The sequence below is a fragment of the Oncorhynchus gorbuscha genome, linkage group LG11 (genome assembly GCF_021184085.1).
Source record: "Oncorhynchus gorbuscha isolate QuinsamMale2020 ecotype Even-year linkage group LG11, OgorEven_v1.0, whole genome shotgun sequence".
In the NCBI taxonomy this organism is placed as follows: Eukaryota; Metazoa; Chordata; class Actinopteri; order Salmoniformes; family Salmonidae; genus Oncorhynchus; species Oncorhynchus gorbuscha.
Window position 1 is genome coordinate 17,489,406 of NC_060183.1, and position 18,269 is coordinate 17,507,674.

Consider the following 18,269-nt stretch of genomic DNA (forward strand, 5'->3'; position numbering starts at 1 on the left):
TACGGAGCTGTGAGGGGAACAGCACCTCAGTACCTCCAGGCTCTGATCAGGCCCTACACCCAAGCAATGGCACTGCGTTCATCCACCTCTGGCCTGCTCGCCTCCCTACCACTGAGGAAGTACAGTTCCCGCTCAGCCCAGTCAAAACTGTTCGCTGCTCTGGCCCCCCAATGGTGGAACAAACTCCCTCACGACGCCAGGACAGCGGAATCAATCACCACCTTCCGGAGACACCTGAAACCCCACCTCTTTAAGGAATACCTAGGATAGGATAAAGTAATCCTTCTACCCCCCCCCATTAAAAGATTTAGATGCACTATTGTAAAGTGGCTGTTCCACTGGATGTCATAAGGTGAATGCACCAATTTGTAAGTCGCTCTGGATAAGAGCGTCTGCTAAATGACTTAAATGTAATGTAAATGTTCTCTCGATAAGTGTGTTAATTTGACCATTTTCCTGTCCTGCTAAGCATTCAAAATGTACTTTTGGGTGTCAGGGAAAATGTGTGGAGTAAAAAGTACATTTATTTTCATTTGGAATGTAGTGAAGTAAAAGTTGTCAAAAATATAAAAAGTAAAGTACAGATAACACAATTATTTTTTTTACTTACAGTGCATTCAGAAAGTATTCAGACCCCTTGACTTTTTCCACATTTTGTTACGTTACAGCCTTATTCTAAAATGGATAAAATATTTTTTTCCCCCCATCAATCTACACACAATAGCCCATAATGACAAACAAAAACAGTTTTTTTTAAATATCACATATACATAAGTATTCAGACCCTTTACTTAGTACTTTGTTGAAGCACCTTTGGCAACAATTACAGCCTAGAGTCTTCTTGGGTATGATTCTACAAGCTTGCCACACCTGTATTTGCTCTCCCGTTCTTCTCTCAAGCTCTGTCAGGTTGGATGGAGAGTGTAGCTGCACCTCTATTTATAGGTCTCTCCAGAGATGTTCGATTGGGTTCAAGTCCTGGCTCTGGCTGGGCCACTCAAGGACATTTAGATAGGCCACTCCTGCGTTTTCTTGGCAGTGTGCTTAGGGTCGTTTCTCCTGTTGGAAGGTGAACTTTCACCTCAGTCGGCGGTCCTGAGCGCTCTGGAGCAGGACCTTTGCTATGTATTTTGCTCCGTTCATCTTTCCCTCGATCCTGACTAGTCTCCCAGTCTCTGCCTCTGAAAAACATCCCCACAGCATGATGCTGTCACCACCATGCTTCACTGTAGTGATGGTGACAGGTTTCCTCCAGGCATGACACTTGACATTCAAGCCAATGAGTTCAATCTTGGTTTCATCAGACCAGAGAATCTTGTTTCTCATGGTCTGAGAGACTGAGGAGTGGCTTCTGTCAGGCCACTCTACCATAAAGGTCTGATTGGTGGAGTGCTGCGGAGATGGTTGTCTTGGAAGTTTCTCCCATCTCCACAGAGGAACTCTGGAGCTCTGTCAGAGTTACCATCTGGTTCTTGGTCACCTCCCTGACCAAGGCCCTTCTCCCCCGATTACTCAGTTTGGCCGTGTGGCCAGCTCTAGGTAGGGTCTTGGTGTTTCCAAACTTCTTCCATTGAAGAATGATGGAGGCCACTGTTCTTGGGAACCTTCAATGCTGAAGAAATGATTTGTGAATGGTGTTGTAGAATAATGTAATAAGATACTGTAGTATGATGCTGTAGTAGGATGGTGGTGTGTGTGTGTGTGTGTGTGTGTGTGTGTGTGTGTGTGTGTGTGTGTGTGTGTGTGTGTGTGTGTGTGTGTGTGTGTGTGTGTGTGTGTGTGTGTGTGTGTGTGTGTGTGTGTGTGTGTGTGTGTGTGTGTGTGTGTGTGTGGCATCTCCAGGGTGCCTGATCAGGATTCATTTGTTAATCCCAGTGTGTTAACTTACCAGAACTATACTGTTCCTGTCCATCAGCCTGAAACCTCAACCTTAACGCTGCATGTTAGTTATTCCCCCTGGACCAGAGGTCACGTCATTACCTAGCAGAACTTCTGAACACCAAACTCTCCTCCAATGTGGGGGGGCGACATGGGAAACTGGCCTTGGAGTGATCCCATGGAGTGGCTTGTTTGTATATAGGCCCAGGCCTTAGCCATGCTCACACTTCCTCCCCCTGGACGGACCAAGGCGGCAGGAAATGTGGACCGGTGGTCTGTGTGCCAACGTTGTGTGTGTGTGAGTGGGTGGCTGGGTGGCTGGGACTAGCTTTGAGTACCATTAACCTCTCAACACCACAAACAGGAGCTGGGGACTCAGGGGACTCAGGGGCCTGGGCCCTTTGATGTCTAAAGGCTTTGGATGGTTTGGCTATACAGGGCCACATTGGTACACAACACCACAGGGACACCATATAGCATTTTTTAAATAGTTTTAATCATTTTCGTTGTTGTACATAAAACACTGTAAAATCACCAGGAAATTAGCTGTGAAAGGAGATCTGAAGTGAAAGGAATTCTGTTCCCAAGTATTCCCACGCATAAATAGAGAGGCATATGTGATCGTATCCCAATGTAATCACTAATCAAGGTTAGAAATGATTCTGTTTTTGTTTCCGTTGTAATTGGGATTCTTGCAGTCAATTTTCAGTGTACCCTGCCAGTGTACCCTTTATCCCTGCCATAAAGGCTACCCCACCTGAATGGCCTCACTACAGCACCATGGTCATGTTCTTGGCCACATAAAATGTTAAAACGTTTTGCAACTAAAATGAGCATGTCTTATTGGACAGTTCCAGGTAGTCCCTCCCAGTTTGGTCTGTTTTCTTCCATTTGGTACCAAATGAACACGACCCTGGTTTGGACAGCCTCTGGTATTCAGAGTGTCATTTTAAAACCAATGCATTTTTGGGGAATCTAATCGCCAACATATCATCAAGATCATTAGCAGATGCACTTCTTAAATCTTTACACAGTGAGACAAGGACAAGGACTGTGCCGGGAGAAGTTGGGCCGTAGTTCGTTCGACTAACCTAAGGGGGAAAGTGGAGAAGGTCACTGAATGTTACCACATTAACATTTAGATGACCTGTTTTTCCTGCACTTCCTCTATACTTTATGGACAGAAACCATTTTTTCCAGAGAGGAAATTATAAAGATAGTTGGGCTTAGCCTTTGTTGAACTCATCAGTGGGGTGGAGTGATGGAGGGAGGTAGAGTCTGATGGAAGTGAAGGAGGGAGGGAATGTTGACTGTGCATGTTCCATAAAGAGTAGGAATGATGTAGTAGAATGGTGTAGTAGGATGGTGTTGTAGAATGATGTAGTAGGATGGTGTTGTAGGATGGTGTTGTAGGATGGTGTTGTAGAATGATGTAGTAGGATGGTGTTGTAGGATGGTGTTGTAGAATGATGTAGTAGGAATGATGTAGTAGGATGGTGTTGTAGAATGATGTAGTAGGATGGTGTTGTAGAATGATGTAGTAGGATGGTGTTGTAGAAGGCGGTTGTAGAATGATGTAGTAGGATGGTGTTGTAGAAGGCGGTTGTAGAATGATGTAGTAGGATGGTGTTGTAGAAGGCGGTTGTAGAATGATGTAGTAGGATGGTGTTGTAGGATGGTGTTGTAGGATGGTGTTGTAGGATGGTGTTGTAGAATGATGTAGTAGGATGGTGTTGTAGAATGATGTAGTAGGATGGTGTTGTAGGATGGTGTTGTAGAATGATGTAGTAGGATGGTGTTGTAGAATGATGTAGTAGGATGGTGTTGTAGAATGATGTAGTAGGAATGATGTAGTAGGATGGTGTTGTAGAATGATGTAGTAGGAATGATGTAGTAGGATGGTGTTGTAGAATGATGTAGTAGGATGGTGTTGTAGAATGATGTAGTAGGATGGTGTTGTAGAAGGCGGTTGTAGAATGATGTAGTAGGATGGTGTTGTAGAAGGCGGTTGTAGAATGATGTAGTAGGATGGTGTTGTAGAAGGCGGTTGTAGAATGATGTAGTAGGATGGTGTTGTAGAATGATGTAGTAGGATGGTGTTGTAGAATGATGTAGTAGGATGGTGTTGTAGAATGATGTAGTAGGAATGATGTAGTAGGATGGTGTTGTAGAATGATGTAGTAGGAATGATGTAGTAGGATGGTGTTGTAGAATGATGTAGTAGGATGGTGTTGTAGAATGATGTAGTAGGATGGTGTTGTAGAAGGCGGTTGTAGAATGATGTAGTAGGATGGTGTTGTAGAAGGCGGTTGTAGAATGATGTAGTAGGATGGTGTTGTAGAAGGCGGTTGTAGAATGATGTAGTAGGATGGTGTTGTAGAAGGCGGTTGTAGAATGATGTAGTAGGATGGTCTTGTAGAAGGCGGTTGTAGAATGATGTAGTAGGATGGTGTTGTAGAAGGCGGTTGTAGAATGATGTAGTAGGATGGTGTTGTAGAAGGCGGTTGTAGAATGATGTAGTAGGATGGTCTTGTAGAAGGCGGTTGTAGAATGATGTAGTAGGATGGTGTTGTAGAAGGCGGTTGTAGAATGATGTAGTAGGATGGTCTTGTAGAAGGCGGTTGTAGAAGGCGGTTGTAGAATGATGTTGTAGGATGGTGTTGTAGAAGGCGGTTGCAGAATGATGTAGTAGAATGATGTAGTAGGATGGTGTTGTAGAAGGCGGTTGTAGAATGATGTAGTAGGATGGTATTGTAGAAGGCGGTTGTAGAATTATGTAGTAGGATGGTCTTGTAGAAGGCGGTTGTAGAATGATGTAGTAGGATGGTGTTGTAGAAGGCGGTTGTAGAATGATGTAGTAGGATGGTCTTGTAGAAGGCGGTTGTAGAATGATGTTGTAGAATGATGTAGTAGGATGGTGTTGTAGAAGGCGGTTGTAGAATGATGTAGTAGAAGGCGGTTGTAGAATGATGTAGTAGGATGGTGTTGTAGGATGGTGTTGTAGAATGATGTAGTAGGATGGTCTTGTAGAAGGCGGTTGTAGAATGATGTAGTAGGATGATGTAGTAGAATGATGTAGTAGGATGGTGTTGTAGAAGGCGGTTGTAGAATGATGTAGTAGGATGGTGTTGTAGAAGGCGGTTGTAGAATGATGTAGTAGGATGGTGTTGTAGAAGGCGGTTGTAGAATGATGTAGTAGGATGGTATTGTAGAAGGCGGTTGTAGAATGATGTAGTAGGATGGTGTTGTAGAAGGCGGTTGTAGAATGATGTAGTATAAGGCGGTTGTAGAAGGATGTAGTAGGATGGTGTTGTAGAAGGCGGTTGTAGAATGATGTCGTAGAATGATGTAGCAAGATGGTGTTGTAGAATGATGTAGTAGGATGGTGTTGTAGAATGATGTAGTAGAAGACGGTTGTAGAATGGTGTTGTAGAAGGGTGTTGTAGAAGGCGGTTGTAGAATGATGTAGTAGGATGGTGTTGTAGAAGGCGGTTGTAGAATGATGTAGTAGGATGGTGTTGTAGAAGGCGGTTGTAGAATAATGTAGTAGGATGGTGTTGTAGAAGGCGGTTGTAGAATGATGTAGTAGGATGGTGTTGTAGAAGGCGGTTGTAGAATGATGTAGTAGAATGATGTAGTAGGATGGTGTTGTAGAATGATGTAGTAGAAGACGGTTGTAGAATGATGTAGTAGGATGGTGTTGTAGAATGATGTAGTAGAAGACGGTTGTAGAATGATGTAGTAGGATGGTGTTGTAGAAGGCGGTTGTAGAATGATGTAAATCAAATCAAATTTTTATTTGTCACATACACATGGTTAGCAGATGTGGTTAGCAGATGTTAATGTAGCGAAATGCTTGTGCTTCTAGTTCCGACAATGCAGTGATAACCAACAAGTAATCTAACTAACAATTCCAAAACTACTGTCTTATACACAGTGTAAGGGGATAAAGAATATGTACATAAGGATATATGAATGAGTGATGGTACAGAGCAGCATACAGTAGATGGTATCGAGTACAGTATATACATATGAGATGAGTATGTAGACAAAGTAAACAAAGTGGCATAGTTATAAAGTGGCTAGTGATACATGTATTACATAAGGATGCAGTCGATGATGTAGAGTACAGTATATACGTATGCATATGAGATTAATAATGTAGGGTAAGTAACATTATATAAGGTAGCATTGTTTAAAGTGGCTAGTGATATACTTACATCATTTCCCATCAATTCCCATTATTAAAGTGGCTGGAGTTGGGTCAGTGTCAATGACAGTGTGTTGGCAGCAGCCACTCAATGTTAGTGGTGGCTGTTTAACAGTCTGATGGCCTTGAGATAGAAGCTGTTTTTCAGTCTCTCGGTCCCAGCTTTGATGCACCTGTACTGACCTCGCCTTCTGGATGATAGCGGGGTGAACAGGCAGTGGTTCGGGTGGTTGATGTCCTTGATGATCGTTATGGCCTTCCTGTAACATCGGGTGGTGTAGGTGTCCTGGAGGGCAGGTAGTTTGCCCCCGGTGATGCGTTGTGCAGACCTCACTACCCTCTGGAGAGCCTTACGGTTGAGGGCGGAGCAGTTGCCGTACCAGACGGTGATACAGCCCGCCAGGATGCTCTCGATTGTGCATCTGTAGAAGTTTGTGAGTGCTTTTGGTGACAAGCCGAATTTCTTCAGCCTCCTGAGGTTGAAGAGGCGCTGCTGCGCCTTCTTCACGACGCTGTCAGTGTGAGTGGACCAATTCAGTTTGTCTGTGATGTGTATGCCGAGGAACTTAAAACTTGCTACCTTCTCCACTACTGTTCCATCGATGTGGATAGGGGGGTGTTCCCTCTGCTGTTTCCTGAAGTCCACAATCATCTCCTTAGTTTTGTTGACGTTGAGTGTGAGGTTATTTTCCTGACACCACACTCCGAGAGCCCTCACCTCCTCCCTGTAGGCCGTCTCGTCGTTGTTGGTAATCAAGCCTACCACTGTTGTGTCGTCCGCAAACTTGATGATTGAGTTGGAGGCGTGCGTGGCCACGCAGTCGTGGGTGAACAGGGAGTACAGGAGAGGGCTCAGAACGCACCCTTGTGGGGCCCCCGTGTTGAGGATCAGCGGGGAGGAGATGTTGTTGCCTACCCTCACAACCTGGGGGCGGCCCGTCAGGAAGTCCAGTACCCAGTTGCGCAGGGCGGGGTCGAGACCCAGGGTCTGATGACGAGCTGTAGTAGGATGATGTAGTAGAATGATGTAGTAGGATGGTGTTGTAGAAGGCGGTTGTAGAAGGCGGTTGTAGAATGATGTTGTAGAATGGCGTTGTAGGACGGCGTAGTAATCGTGTACCCCTGACAAAAACTGTAGACGACTCACTCATCTCTTCTTTGGCTGCTTAGCTGAGAGACAGACTCTCACTCCTGCTCGCTCTCTTGTCTCTCTCTGGCTCTCGTCTATCTTTCTTCCACCCCCCACCCCCCTCTCTCTCTATCACCCCCACTCCTCTTACACTTATCGTCTCATCTCTCTCTCTTTCTCCACGTCCACTTCTCTTTCTCTCATCTATTTATCTCTCTCTCTCGTCCTCTCCTTATGTCCTCAGCATACAGTGGAATGAGCAGGCTGAGGTGGGGAGATGCCTTACGTGGATCGGCAGAACCGGATCTGTGGCTTCCTGGACATTGAGGAGAATGAGAACAGTGGCAAGTTCCTCAGACGCTACTTTATCCTGGACACCAAGGAGGGTAGCCTGGTGTGGTACATGGACAACCCACAGGTAGGACAGCAGGGTGGTAAACACACACGCACACACGCACACACGCACACACACACACACACACACACACACACACACACACACACACACACACACACACACACACACACACACACACACACACACACACACACACACACACACACACACACACACACACACACAGAAGCTGACAGAAGCACACGCACAAATATGCAGAACAGACATAGTGTAGTTATTGACTACATACAGTACCAGTCAAAAGTTTGGGCACACCTTTATTTTTACTATTTTCTACATTGTAGAATAATAGTGAAGACATCAAAACTATGAAATAACACATGGAATCATGTAGTAACTAAAAATGTGTTAAACAAATCCAAATATATTTTATATTTGAGATTCTTCAAAGTAGCCACCCTCTGGCTTGATGACAGCTTTGTACACTCTTGGCAGTCTCTCATCCAGCTTTATGAGGTAGTCACCTGGAATCCATTTCAATTAACAGTTGTGCCTTGTTAAAAGTTAATTTGAGGAATTTATTTCCTTCTTTTTGCATTTAAGCCAATCAGTTGTGTTGTGACAAGGTAGGGGTGGTATGTGGAAGATAGCACTATTTGGTAGAAGACCAAGTCTATATTGTGCCAAGAACAGCTCAAATAAGCAATTACTTTAAGACATCAATACTTTAAGACATAAAGGTCAGTCAATCCGGAAAATTTCAAAAACGTTGAAAGTTTCTTCAAGTGCAGTCACAAAAACCATCAAGTACTATGATGAAACTGGCTCTCATGAAGACCACCACAGGAAAGGAAGACCCAGAGTTACCTCTGCTGCAAAGGATAAGTTCATCAGAGTTACTGGCCTCTGAAATTGCAGCCCAAATAAATGCTTCTCAGAGTTCAAGTAACAGACACATCTCAACAATCAACTGTTCAGAGGAGACAGCGTGAATTAGACCTTCATGGTTGATTTGCTGCGAAGAAACCACTACTAAAGGACACCAATAATAATAAGATAATTGCTTGGGCCAAGAAACACGAGCAATGGACATTAGACTGGTGGTAATCTGTCCTTTGGTCTGATGAGTCCAAATTTGAGATTTTTGGTTCCAACCACTGCGTCTTTGTGAGTAGCATAGTAGGTCAACGGATGATCTCAGCATGTGTGGTTCCCATCGTGAAGCATGGCAGAGGATGTGTGATGGTGTGGGGGTCCTTTGCTAGTGACACTGTCTGTGATTTATTTAGAATTCAAGGCACACTTAACCAGCATGGCGACCACAGCATTCTGCAGCGATACGCCATCCCATCTGGTTTGCATTTAGTGGGACTACCAGTTGTTTTTCAACAGGACAATGACCCAACACACCTCCAGGCTGTGTAAGGGCTATTTGACCAAGACGGAGCATGATGGAGTGCTGCATCAGATGACCTGGCCTCCACAATCACCCGACCTCAACCTATTTGAGATGGTTTGGGATGAGTTGAACCTCAGTGTGAAGGAAAAGCAGCCAACAAGTGCTCAGCACATGTGGAACTCCTTCAAGACTGTTGGAAAAGCATTCCAGGTGAAGCTGGTTGAGAGAATGCCAAGAGTGTGCAAAGCTGTCATCAAGGCAGAGGGTGGCTACTTTCAAGAATCTAAAATATTAAATATATTTTGATTTGTTTAACACTTTTTGGGGGGTTTACTACATGATTGCAAATGTGTTATTTCATAGTTTTGATGTCTTCGCTATAATTCTACAATGTAGAAAATAAAGAAAAAACATTGAATGAGTGGGTGTGTCCAAACTTTTGACTGCTACTGTACATTTCACGGAGGAGATCATGAGTTAGGCTGTGATGCTCTCACCTCCCTCAAGTCATCAGTCTCTCATGTCTGTGTGTTTAATCAACGCATGCATTTAGGCTGATGTCATTTCTTGAGTGGGCAGCAGCTGACGCGGCCCTATGTACTTACAGTATGCACTGGAGTAGAACATTAGCGGTAGGATGAATTTAATAGTTGCTTCTGTTTGGACTGACCTAATCTCATAAAGTATTGCACTGGATTGATCCGTCTGGTCTGGCCAGACCACTCTGGGCCATCAAGAGGAAGTGTGTGTGTGTCGTCGGCTGGGGAGATGATGCTACGTCTGGGGAAACCGAGTCGAGTTACACGTCTGCCCAGACGTCCGTCCGTCCGTCTGTCTGTCTTTCCCTCCCCCAGATATTGGTGTGAACAGAAACAATCAGACTTAATGTTTTACAGGTCTATTAAATGCATGCAATCTGTTTGGTGGGGAGTGGGAGCTCAGTGAGGAATACCTGTACAAAGACAGACTTGGTTATGCCCTCAAAAATGATATCATTTTTTGCTGCTGCCCTGGGCTCTGAATTAATCATTTCAGTTTAGTTTCCATCTCCTTCTCCAAGACTTGAAAATCATTTAATGTCTTTATCACTGTTGAATCCTCTGTTTAGAACCTGCCCAAAGGAGCTGAAAATGTTGGCTCCCTCAAACTCACCTACATCTCCAAGGTCAGTCAATTTGTCCAATAATGTTATTGAATTAAATCCTGTCTGACAGACACAGACATGGCCAACCACAGTCTTAGGTGTGAACATCTGTCTCATTCTCTCTCTCTCTCTCTCTCTCTCTCTCTCTCTCTCTCTCTCTCTCTCTCTCGCTCTCGCTCTCGCTCTCGCTCTCTCTCTTCCCCCCTCTAGGTGAGTGATGCCACAAAGCTGCGACCAAAGGCGGAGTTCTGCTTCGGTAAGTCCTAAAACCTTTGGATTTGATTCAGTGTTTGTAAAACATTACTGCTAGTTGTGTATATGAGTATGTTTATGTATTGTCCCTCTAGGAGTGTGCTGTCTGCTGGGTTCTGCATTGGGAGGAAAGTGGGGGGGCACTGGGCAGGGAGTGTGGGGGGGGGGGGAGTAGGGGAGTAGGGGGCAGCTTGTAACAAAGACACCGTTGACCTTTAGCTATTGAACTAGAATGATTTTATTTAGTTCACTAAGGTCGATGATGTGAGCCCCTCGTCAGTAATTGTTTCACTGTTCACCTGTCCCCTCTTTCCATAGATTCCCTCCCCCCTCCCTCCCTCGCGGGGGTTTGAAAGGGACCATTTTCTGTATGACGTGCTGTTGTTCAACAGGCCCTTTGTCCCTCAGCGGCCCCAGTCAGGAGTATACAGTAGCTCCCCCACTCAATAGAAGGAAGCAGTAGGATGACCCACCGGTGACCGCCAAGAGCTGGCTCGACCCAACCATGTTGTTCAATGAGCGGGGGTGTCGAGTTTGGGGCATGGGTGGGGGTCTTTCCTGCATGACAGGATGCTGGAGTCCAAATCGGAACCCCCCTCTCTAAAACTCTGGGATATTTTTAACCTAGGTATTTGCATGATCCAGGTCCACTTTTGGATAGTCTCATCAATCTATTCCAGTACTGTAGTTTTAGGATTACCTGACTGTTCAAGTATGAGGAAAACCTACCTCAGCCCTGACTGAGTCTAGTGTGTGTATACATGTGCATTTGCATTTGAGTGTGTGGGTTGGTGCGCTTTGGTGAATCATTGTGAGGATCACAAAACTGAGACTTTGAATAGGACGGTGGAAGACAGTCCACTGGTATTATGTCTCCTTGAATAGGACGGTAGAAGACGGTCCACTGGTATTATGTCTCCTTGAATAGGACGGTGGAAGACAGTCCACTGGTATTATGTCTCCTTGAATAGGACGGTGGAAGACAGTCCACTGGTATTATGTCTCCTTGAATAGGACGGTGGAAGACAGTCCACTGGTATTATGTCTCCTTGAATAGGACGGTAGAAGACGGTCCACTGTAGAAGACGGTCCACTGGTATTATGTCTCCTTGAATAGGACGGTGGAAGACAGTCCACTGGTATTATGTCTCCTTGAATAGGACGGTGGAAGACAGTCCACTGGTATTATGTCTCCTTGAATAGGACGGTGGAAGACAGTCCACTGGTATTATGTCTCCTTGAATAGGACGGTAGAAGACGGTCCACTGGTATTATGTCTCCTTGAATAGGACGGTAGAAGACGGTCCACTGGTATTATGTCTCCTTGAATAGGACGGTAGAAGACGGTCCACTGGTATTATGTCTCCTTGAATAGGACGGTGGAAGACAGTCCACTGGTATTATGTCTCCTTGAATAGGACGGTGGAAGACAGTCCACTGGTATTATGTCTCCTTGAATAGGACGGTGGAAGACAGTCCACTGGTATTATGTCTCCTTGAATAGGACGGTGGAAGACAGTCCACTGGTATTATGTCTCCTTGAATAGGACGGTGTCTCCTTGAATAGGACGGTGGAAGAAGACAGTCCACTGGTATTATGTCTCCTTGAATAGGACGGTAGAAGACGGTCCACTGGTATTATGTCTCCTTGAATAGGACGGTGGAAGACAGTCCACTGGTATTATGTCTCCTTGAATAGGACGGTGGAAGACAGTCCACTGGTATTATGTCTCTGTTAGGGAGGGGAAATATAATACTGCCGGACAAAGGTTGTGCTCCAAATGCCACCATATTCCTGATGGGGAAAATGGAAATGTCTCTCTCTGGATTCTGAACATGGGACTCAGCCGAGCACTCTAAACAGCATGTGTCAGACTACTTAGCAGAAATATGTTACTGAAATACAGTGGTGCATAATTAAACTCTGCTAATGGGCCTAACTGACAGAACTGCTGCTGTGGCGCTTAAAGGCGCTGCATGATCAATCCAACGTCTGCATTGGCCATGCATCGTTTACAGTGATAGTGCCTCTGCAGAAGGCAGGGCAGAGGTGTTGTGAAGGAAGTTGTCAGGGAAGTGAGGCTGTGTTTATACAGGACCTCCCACCCCACCTACCGCCCCACCTACCGTCAACCAGTCATGTCAATGCGGAGCTATTGATTTGGGAGGCAATGCAGTACAGAGCACAATTTGGCCATCCATATGGCGGCCCGAACACATTTTGGGACACACACCTTGACATTTCTCAAATTTAGATACATCTCTGCCCCTCATCTCTGCCCCTCTCTCCCCCTCCCTCTCTCTGCCCCCCCCCTCTCTCTCTCCCCAGTCATCAATGCTGGTATGAGGAAGTTCTACCTCCAGGCCAATGATCAGCAGGATCTGGTAGAGTGGGTCAACGTGCTCAACAACGCCACCAAGATCACAGTGAGTCCCCTGCCCTGTCTCTTGTCATAAGTCTCCCGTAGTACAAGACCGCTTCCATCTCAACGCCGGCTAGGAAAGGACCTGTGATTCAGAATTAGGGTGTGTTATCCCAGTTCAGCTGGCGTGAGTGAGTGGGATGGAGGAGGATGACAAGGCCGGCATACCTCACATGCATCTACTGTCAAGTCAACAGTGGAGAGAAAGACATTATGAAGCACTCATCTGCTGGGCCCAAGAACCCCTATTTGTTTCCTACAGGGCATCCAAACCCCTCTGGGCGGGGGATCTTTTCTCTTACTGTGTCACTGAGGGCCCATCTGACTGGCCCTCACAGATACAGACACACACACGGACACACACACAGGCAGGCACGTACATACACACACACTCGCCTTGCACGAATGTAAACACAAACACACACACAGGCAGGCACGTACATACACACACACTCGCCTTGCACGAATGTAAACACAAACACACACACAGGCAAGCAAGCACACAGGCACGCACACACACACACACACACACACCAAAGCACACAGGACAAAGGGGAAGGCGAGTGCTCTGAGTCACGGACTGTTGCTACAGAAAAGGAAGTAATGGGACAGAACAGAACAGGGCAGAACAGAACGGGGGAGAACAGGACAGAACAAGACAGGACAGGACAGGACAGGACAGAAGAGAACAGTGTGCTTTCACTGGGATTCACTGGAGAGGATGCTCCTCTCTAATTCCTCTTATAAACTGGGTGGTTTGAGGCCTGAATGTTGATTGGCTGACAGCCAAGGTTTATCAGACTGTATACCACGGGTATGACAAAACATTTTTTTTATTACTCTAATTATGTTGGTAACCAGTTTATAATAGCAATAAGGTACCTTGGGAGTTGCGTCGTGCCTAAGAACAGCCCTTAGCCTTGGTATATTGGCCATCTACCACACCCCCCCGTGCCTTATTGCTTAATTAAACCACATCCATGTATGGAACATGGACTGGGCGTTAAGTATAAAGTAACATAATAATAAGTTATGTAATAACTTTACAATATACGCACTGTATTGAAGTTTCATCAAACTCTGTTGACTCATGTTCTCTTTACTGAGTTTAGTCCTGCCGCTGACACTGCAACACAGTCTCACAGTCCACTCAACAAGGTCACGCACACAGACGCACACACACTCACACATATTGTACCACACACTTCTACAGACGGCTGTCAATGTTTGACTGTGTGTGTGTGTGTGTGTGCACTGGAGTGTGATACCTGGCCTGAGCACACACACACACACACACACACACACACACACACACACACACACACACACACACACACACACACACACACACACACACACACACACACACGCACACACACCAATCGATTACCCCAGTCACCACTCAGTGTAGCAGTTTCTCTCTTGAGCCCCCAGGCTAGAGTTGATGGAAAATAGACTAACGAGCAGGCAGGGAGTACATCATCATGTCACTACAGAGACCGCTGAGGGACACATCTAACAAGGTTTTGGGGCATGTTGGCCCGATGCACTCTGGGAGTTGATGTTTATTTGACATGTTCCAGGTGCCAAAGTCGGGGGATGGCCAGGCCAGTGCAGAGATGACCCAGGAGGGGCTGGGTGCCACAAAGCAGATCTCCTATAAGACAGAGATCATAGGTGGAGTACCCATCATTACTGCCACACAGGTAAGGAAGATGCATCAGTCTGGCCCAGCACTAACCAGGCCCTAACCAAACATCAGTAAGGTTGCAAACATTCAGGAAACTTTACCAACATTCTCAGATTTTCCAGATGTCCCGGTTGAGATATTCCTGGAATCAAGAAGGAATAAGCAGGATATCCTGGATCCCCTCACCTGGGATTTCTGGAAAACCTGGGGGAGTTTCTGAAAATCTGCAACCCTTAACACGAGTAAATAGACATATCTGACATCTGTTTGAAGGCCATTTGCTCAGCTGTGGCTTGGAACAGTTCAGTCAAATCTGTCAAATTGGGACAGTAACAAGCAACATTCCATAACTGAGTTTTTGTTCCCTTAGTAACTTGATTTCAACCATGTTAATCAGCTATATCAATAGATGGTCTGACTGAATAGAAATGTCCATGGATCATGCGATCTTTTAGATAGTGACAGACATTGAACTTAATGTTCCTCTGAGGAGGAGGAGGCCTCTTAAAAAACACGGGCTGAAAGTGAAAAGTTACATCCACAAGCTATGATATCACTTCCTGTGTGGGCAGTGGCGGTGCAGTGGTCTGGCCTCAACTTCAGATTATGGAACAGCCAGTGAATTCGCTATCATTATTGTTTACTGTAAACACACATTTATAGTCACTGGAGATGAAGATATGGTGGGGGGCTTGCCACACACACGTATGGGATTGTGTGTGTGTGTATTTGTGTCTGTCTGTCGTGTGTGTGTGTGTGTGTGTGTGTGTGTGTGTGTGTGTGTGTGTGTGTGTGTGTGTGTGTGTGTGTGTGTGTGTGTGTGTGTGTGTGTGTGTGTGTGTGTGTGTGTGTGTGTGTGTGTGTGTGTGTGTGTGTGTGTTTGTGTGTGTGTGTCCGATATACTCCCATGCGTGCGTGTGTGTGTGTGTGTGTGTGGGTGTGTTTGTACACTTACCTGTGTGTGTGTCCTGCGGTGCAGGAGCAGGGCGACGGGGGGCAGAACGGAGCAGAGCGTGGGGGCCAGCGGAAGGCCCACAGCCAGCTGCCCTACTTCCTGGGGCGAGGGGCGCAGGACCAGGCGCTCATCAAGGCTGGATACTGTGTGAAGCAGGGAGCCGTGGTGAGTAGAGACGGTACAGACAGTGGGAGAACTCTTCCCGGTGCTGTAGCACTAGAAGCCCGCACTAGGACCATGGTCGCGTTCGTAACGGAACGCAATGGAATACGTTTCTGCCGTGTGGTTCCTAATGAGTACACCACAAGCTCAGAGGGATTCTCCCTCAGCTACAAGCTTTTTATACTAGCTGCATTCCTGGCTGTGTGTGTTTGTCGACCTATAGGATTATGATGTGTTGGAGTTGAATAGCAGCAGGCATCTGACCAGCTGTTTCATAGGGTGAATTATATCCCTCATCGTTGTCCTGCCTTTGACCTAACTTCTCTTAGCTAATCTATTAATGGAACATATTAACCACAATAATCCAGACATTCTAAAGCAACCAGTGGCCCTATACAATGTCGGAATAGCTATCAATTAGCAGAATTCTTAGCAAGTCAAAAGGATTTGGAGGAGCTGGAAATGTTGCCAGCCATCTGTAATGTTTTCCTTTCTCTTCCGCAGATGAAGAACTGGAAGAGGAGATACTTCTTACTGGAGGAGAACGCAGTCAGCTACTTTAAGTCAGACCTGGTTAGTGGGAATGTGTCTCTGTCCTCTCCTCCTTCTGTGGGCGGCTGTGAGCAAGGTGACACACACTCCACACAAAATTACCTTGAGCCGCCCATGCCAACACACAATTCAAAGGAGCTGCCTGACCCCGTTGGCTAGCAGTTCGTCTTTGTTTTGCACCTGTGTTTCACAGACCCCTAGAGCTCCGGACAGACACACACAGATTAGATAAGAGCCGACTCCAGGTCTGTGCATTGTTGCAGGCTCCCGAAGCTCTTGGCACAGCTACTAATAAATCGGACTTCCAAATGGACAAGCTGGGTTTTGATTCATCATCCATGCTGGCCCAGATTCTCAGCATTTCTATTCTGTACTGTAGCTAGATGAATGCAAGATTGTTGATAAATGTGTTTGTCCCACTCACATTCTGCACCTCCTCTCTCATGGTCTGAGAGGTAGAGAACGAGTTCAGACAAGAGGGACAAGTTTTCTCCCTCCTTTACTCCCTACGTTTTTAGGATAAGGAGTGGCTTGTGTAGTGAATGAGCTTGTCTCCCATTGGCCCTAACAGATTTTTGGACAATTTAGAATGTTACACACCACGTATAGCCACGGGTATGCAGCATTTTAAATGTATAAGGGCATAAGGTGAGACCCAGATGCAGACATGGGAGGCAAATGGTTTGAGTCTTTGATATTTATTATAATCCAAAAGGGTAGGCAAGAGAATGGTGATGGATAGGCAAAAGGTCAAAACCAGTTCAGAGTCCAGGAGGTACAGAGTTGCAGGCAGGCTCGACATCAAGGCAGGCAGGTACAGAGTCCAGAAACAGGCAAGGGTCAAAACCGGCAGGACTAGCAAAAAAGAGAATAGGAAAAGTAGGAACACGAGACAGGAAACACAGGGATAAATACACCGGGGAAAATAAGCGACACCTGGAGGAGGTGGAGACAACCACAAGGACAGGCGAAACAGATCAGGGCGTGACAGTACCCCCCTCTAGGGATGCCACCAGGAGTCCTACCTGGGTGCATACCTGGCTGACCGGGGTGTCTGCGATTAGGGCCGGGTCCAGAATGTCTTTAGCAGGAACCCAGCACCTCTCCTCCGAGCCATAACCCTCCCAGTCAACCAGGTACTGGAAACCCCCGTGGTCGAACCCTCAGGAGGCGTCTCACCGTGTACGCTGGCTGGCCATCGATGACTCGGGGGGAGCGATGGGCCTAGAAACAGAACACTGTGAGACAAGGGCTTAATCCAGGACACATGAAAAGTAGGGTGAACACGGAGGGTACAGGGCAACAGCAGTTGGACATCCGTGGGACTAATGACTCTAGAAATGGGGAAAGGACCAATGAGATGGGGGGAAGTTTATGGGCTTTTACCCAGGTAGGTCAACCATACCATACCCCCGAGTGGAAAACCATACCCTCTGCCTGACAGCGAGGAGCCAGAGTCCGGTGGCGGTCCGCTTGTTGACAATACCTGGAGATGGTCTTGAGAAGAGCCGCCCAAGCACTTTTCCAGGTACGCCGACAGCGGACGAACTTCTGGGCTGGAGGTATGTTGACCTCAACTTCTTGCTCTTTGAAGAGTGGAGGCTGATACCCCATGGAGCATTCGAAGGGTGATAGTCCAGTGGTGGAGCAGGGGAGAGTGTTCCTGGCATATTCCACCCAGACCAGTTGCTGACTCCAGGTGGTGGAATTACTGACAACGAGACACCGGAGTGCCATCTCCATATCTTGATTGGCTCACTCCGACTCGCCGTTAGATTGGGGATGAAACCCAGAGGACAGGCTGGCTGACGACCAGATAAGAGTACAGAACACCTTCCAGAACTTGGACGAGAACTGAGGACCCCGGTCCGAGACAATCTCAACTGGGAGTCCATGGATTCGGCAGACGTGCTGCACCATAAGCTGGGCCGTCTCCTTGACTGAAGGTCACTTCGGAAGAGGGATGAAATGGGCGCCCTTGGAGAATCTGTCAACCACCATCAGGATGATGGTGTTGCCATCTGACGGAGGAAGCCCAGTGACAAAATCCAGAGAAATATGGGACCAGGGGTGATGAGGGACAGGGAGTGGCTGTAGGAGGCCAGACGGAGCTTGCC

General features: G+C 46.5%; 1 protein-coding gene across 4 annotated transcripts in view; it reads left to right on the forward strand.

The window, feature by feature from the left end:
- The window catches only part of LOC124048190 (pleckstrin homology domain-containing family A member 1-like), a 46,240-nt gene that overhangs the window by 17,524 nt on the left and 10,447 nt on the right, over positions 1 to 18,269 (forward strand). For all 4 annotated transcript variants that reach the window (XM_046368715.1, XM_046368713.1, XM_046368716.1 and 1 more), the window contains exons 2-8: positions 7,462 to 7,635; positions 10,083 to 10,139; positions 10,329 to 10,374; positions 12,700 to 12,797; positions 14,377 to 14,499; positions 15,463 to 15,603; positions 16,105 to 16,173. In XM_046368715.1, coding sequence (XP_046224671.1) covers positions 7,495 to 7,635; positions 10,083 to 10,139; positions 10,329 to 10,374; positions 12,700 to 12,797; positions 14,377 to 14,499; positions 15,463 to 15,603; positions 16,105 to 16,173 — 675 coding nt within the window. In that variant the 5' untranslated portion in view covers positions 7,462 to 7,494. The remainder of the gene's footprint in view (positions 1 to 7,461; positions 7,636 to 10,082; positions 10,140 to 10,328; positions 10,375 to 12,699; positions 12,798 to 14,376; positions 14,500 to 15,462; positions 15,604 to 16,104; positions 16,174 to 18,269) is intronic.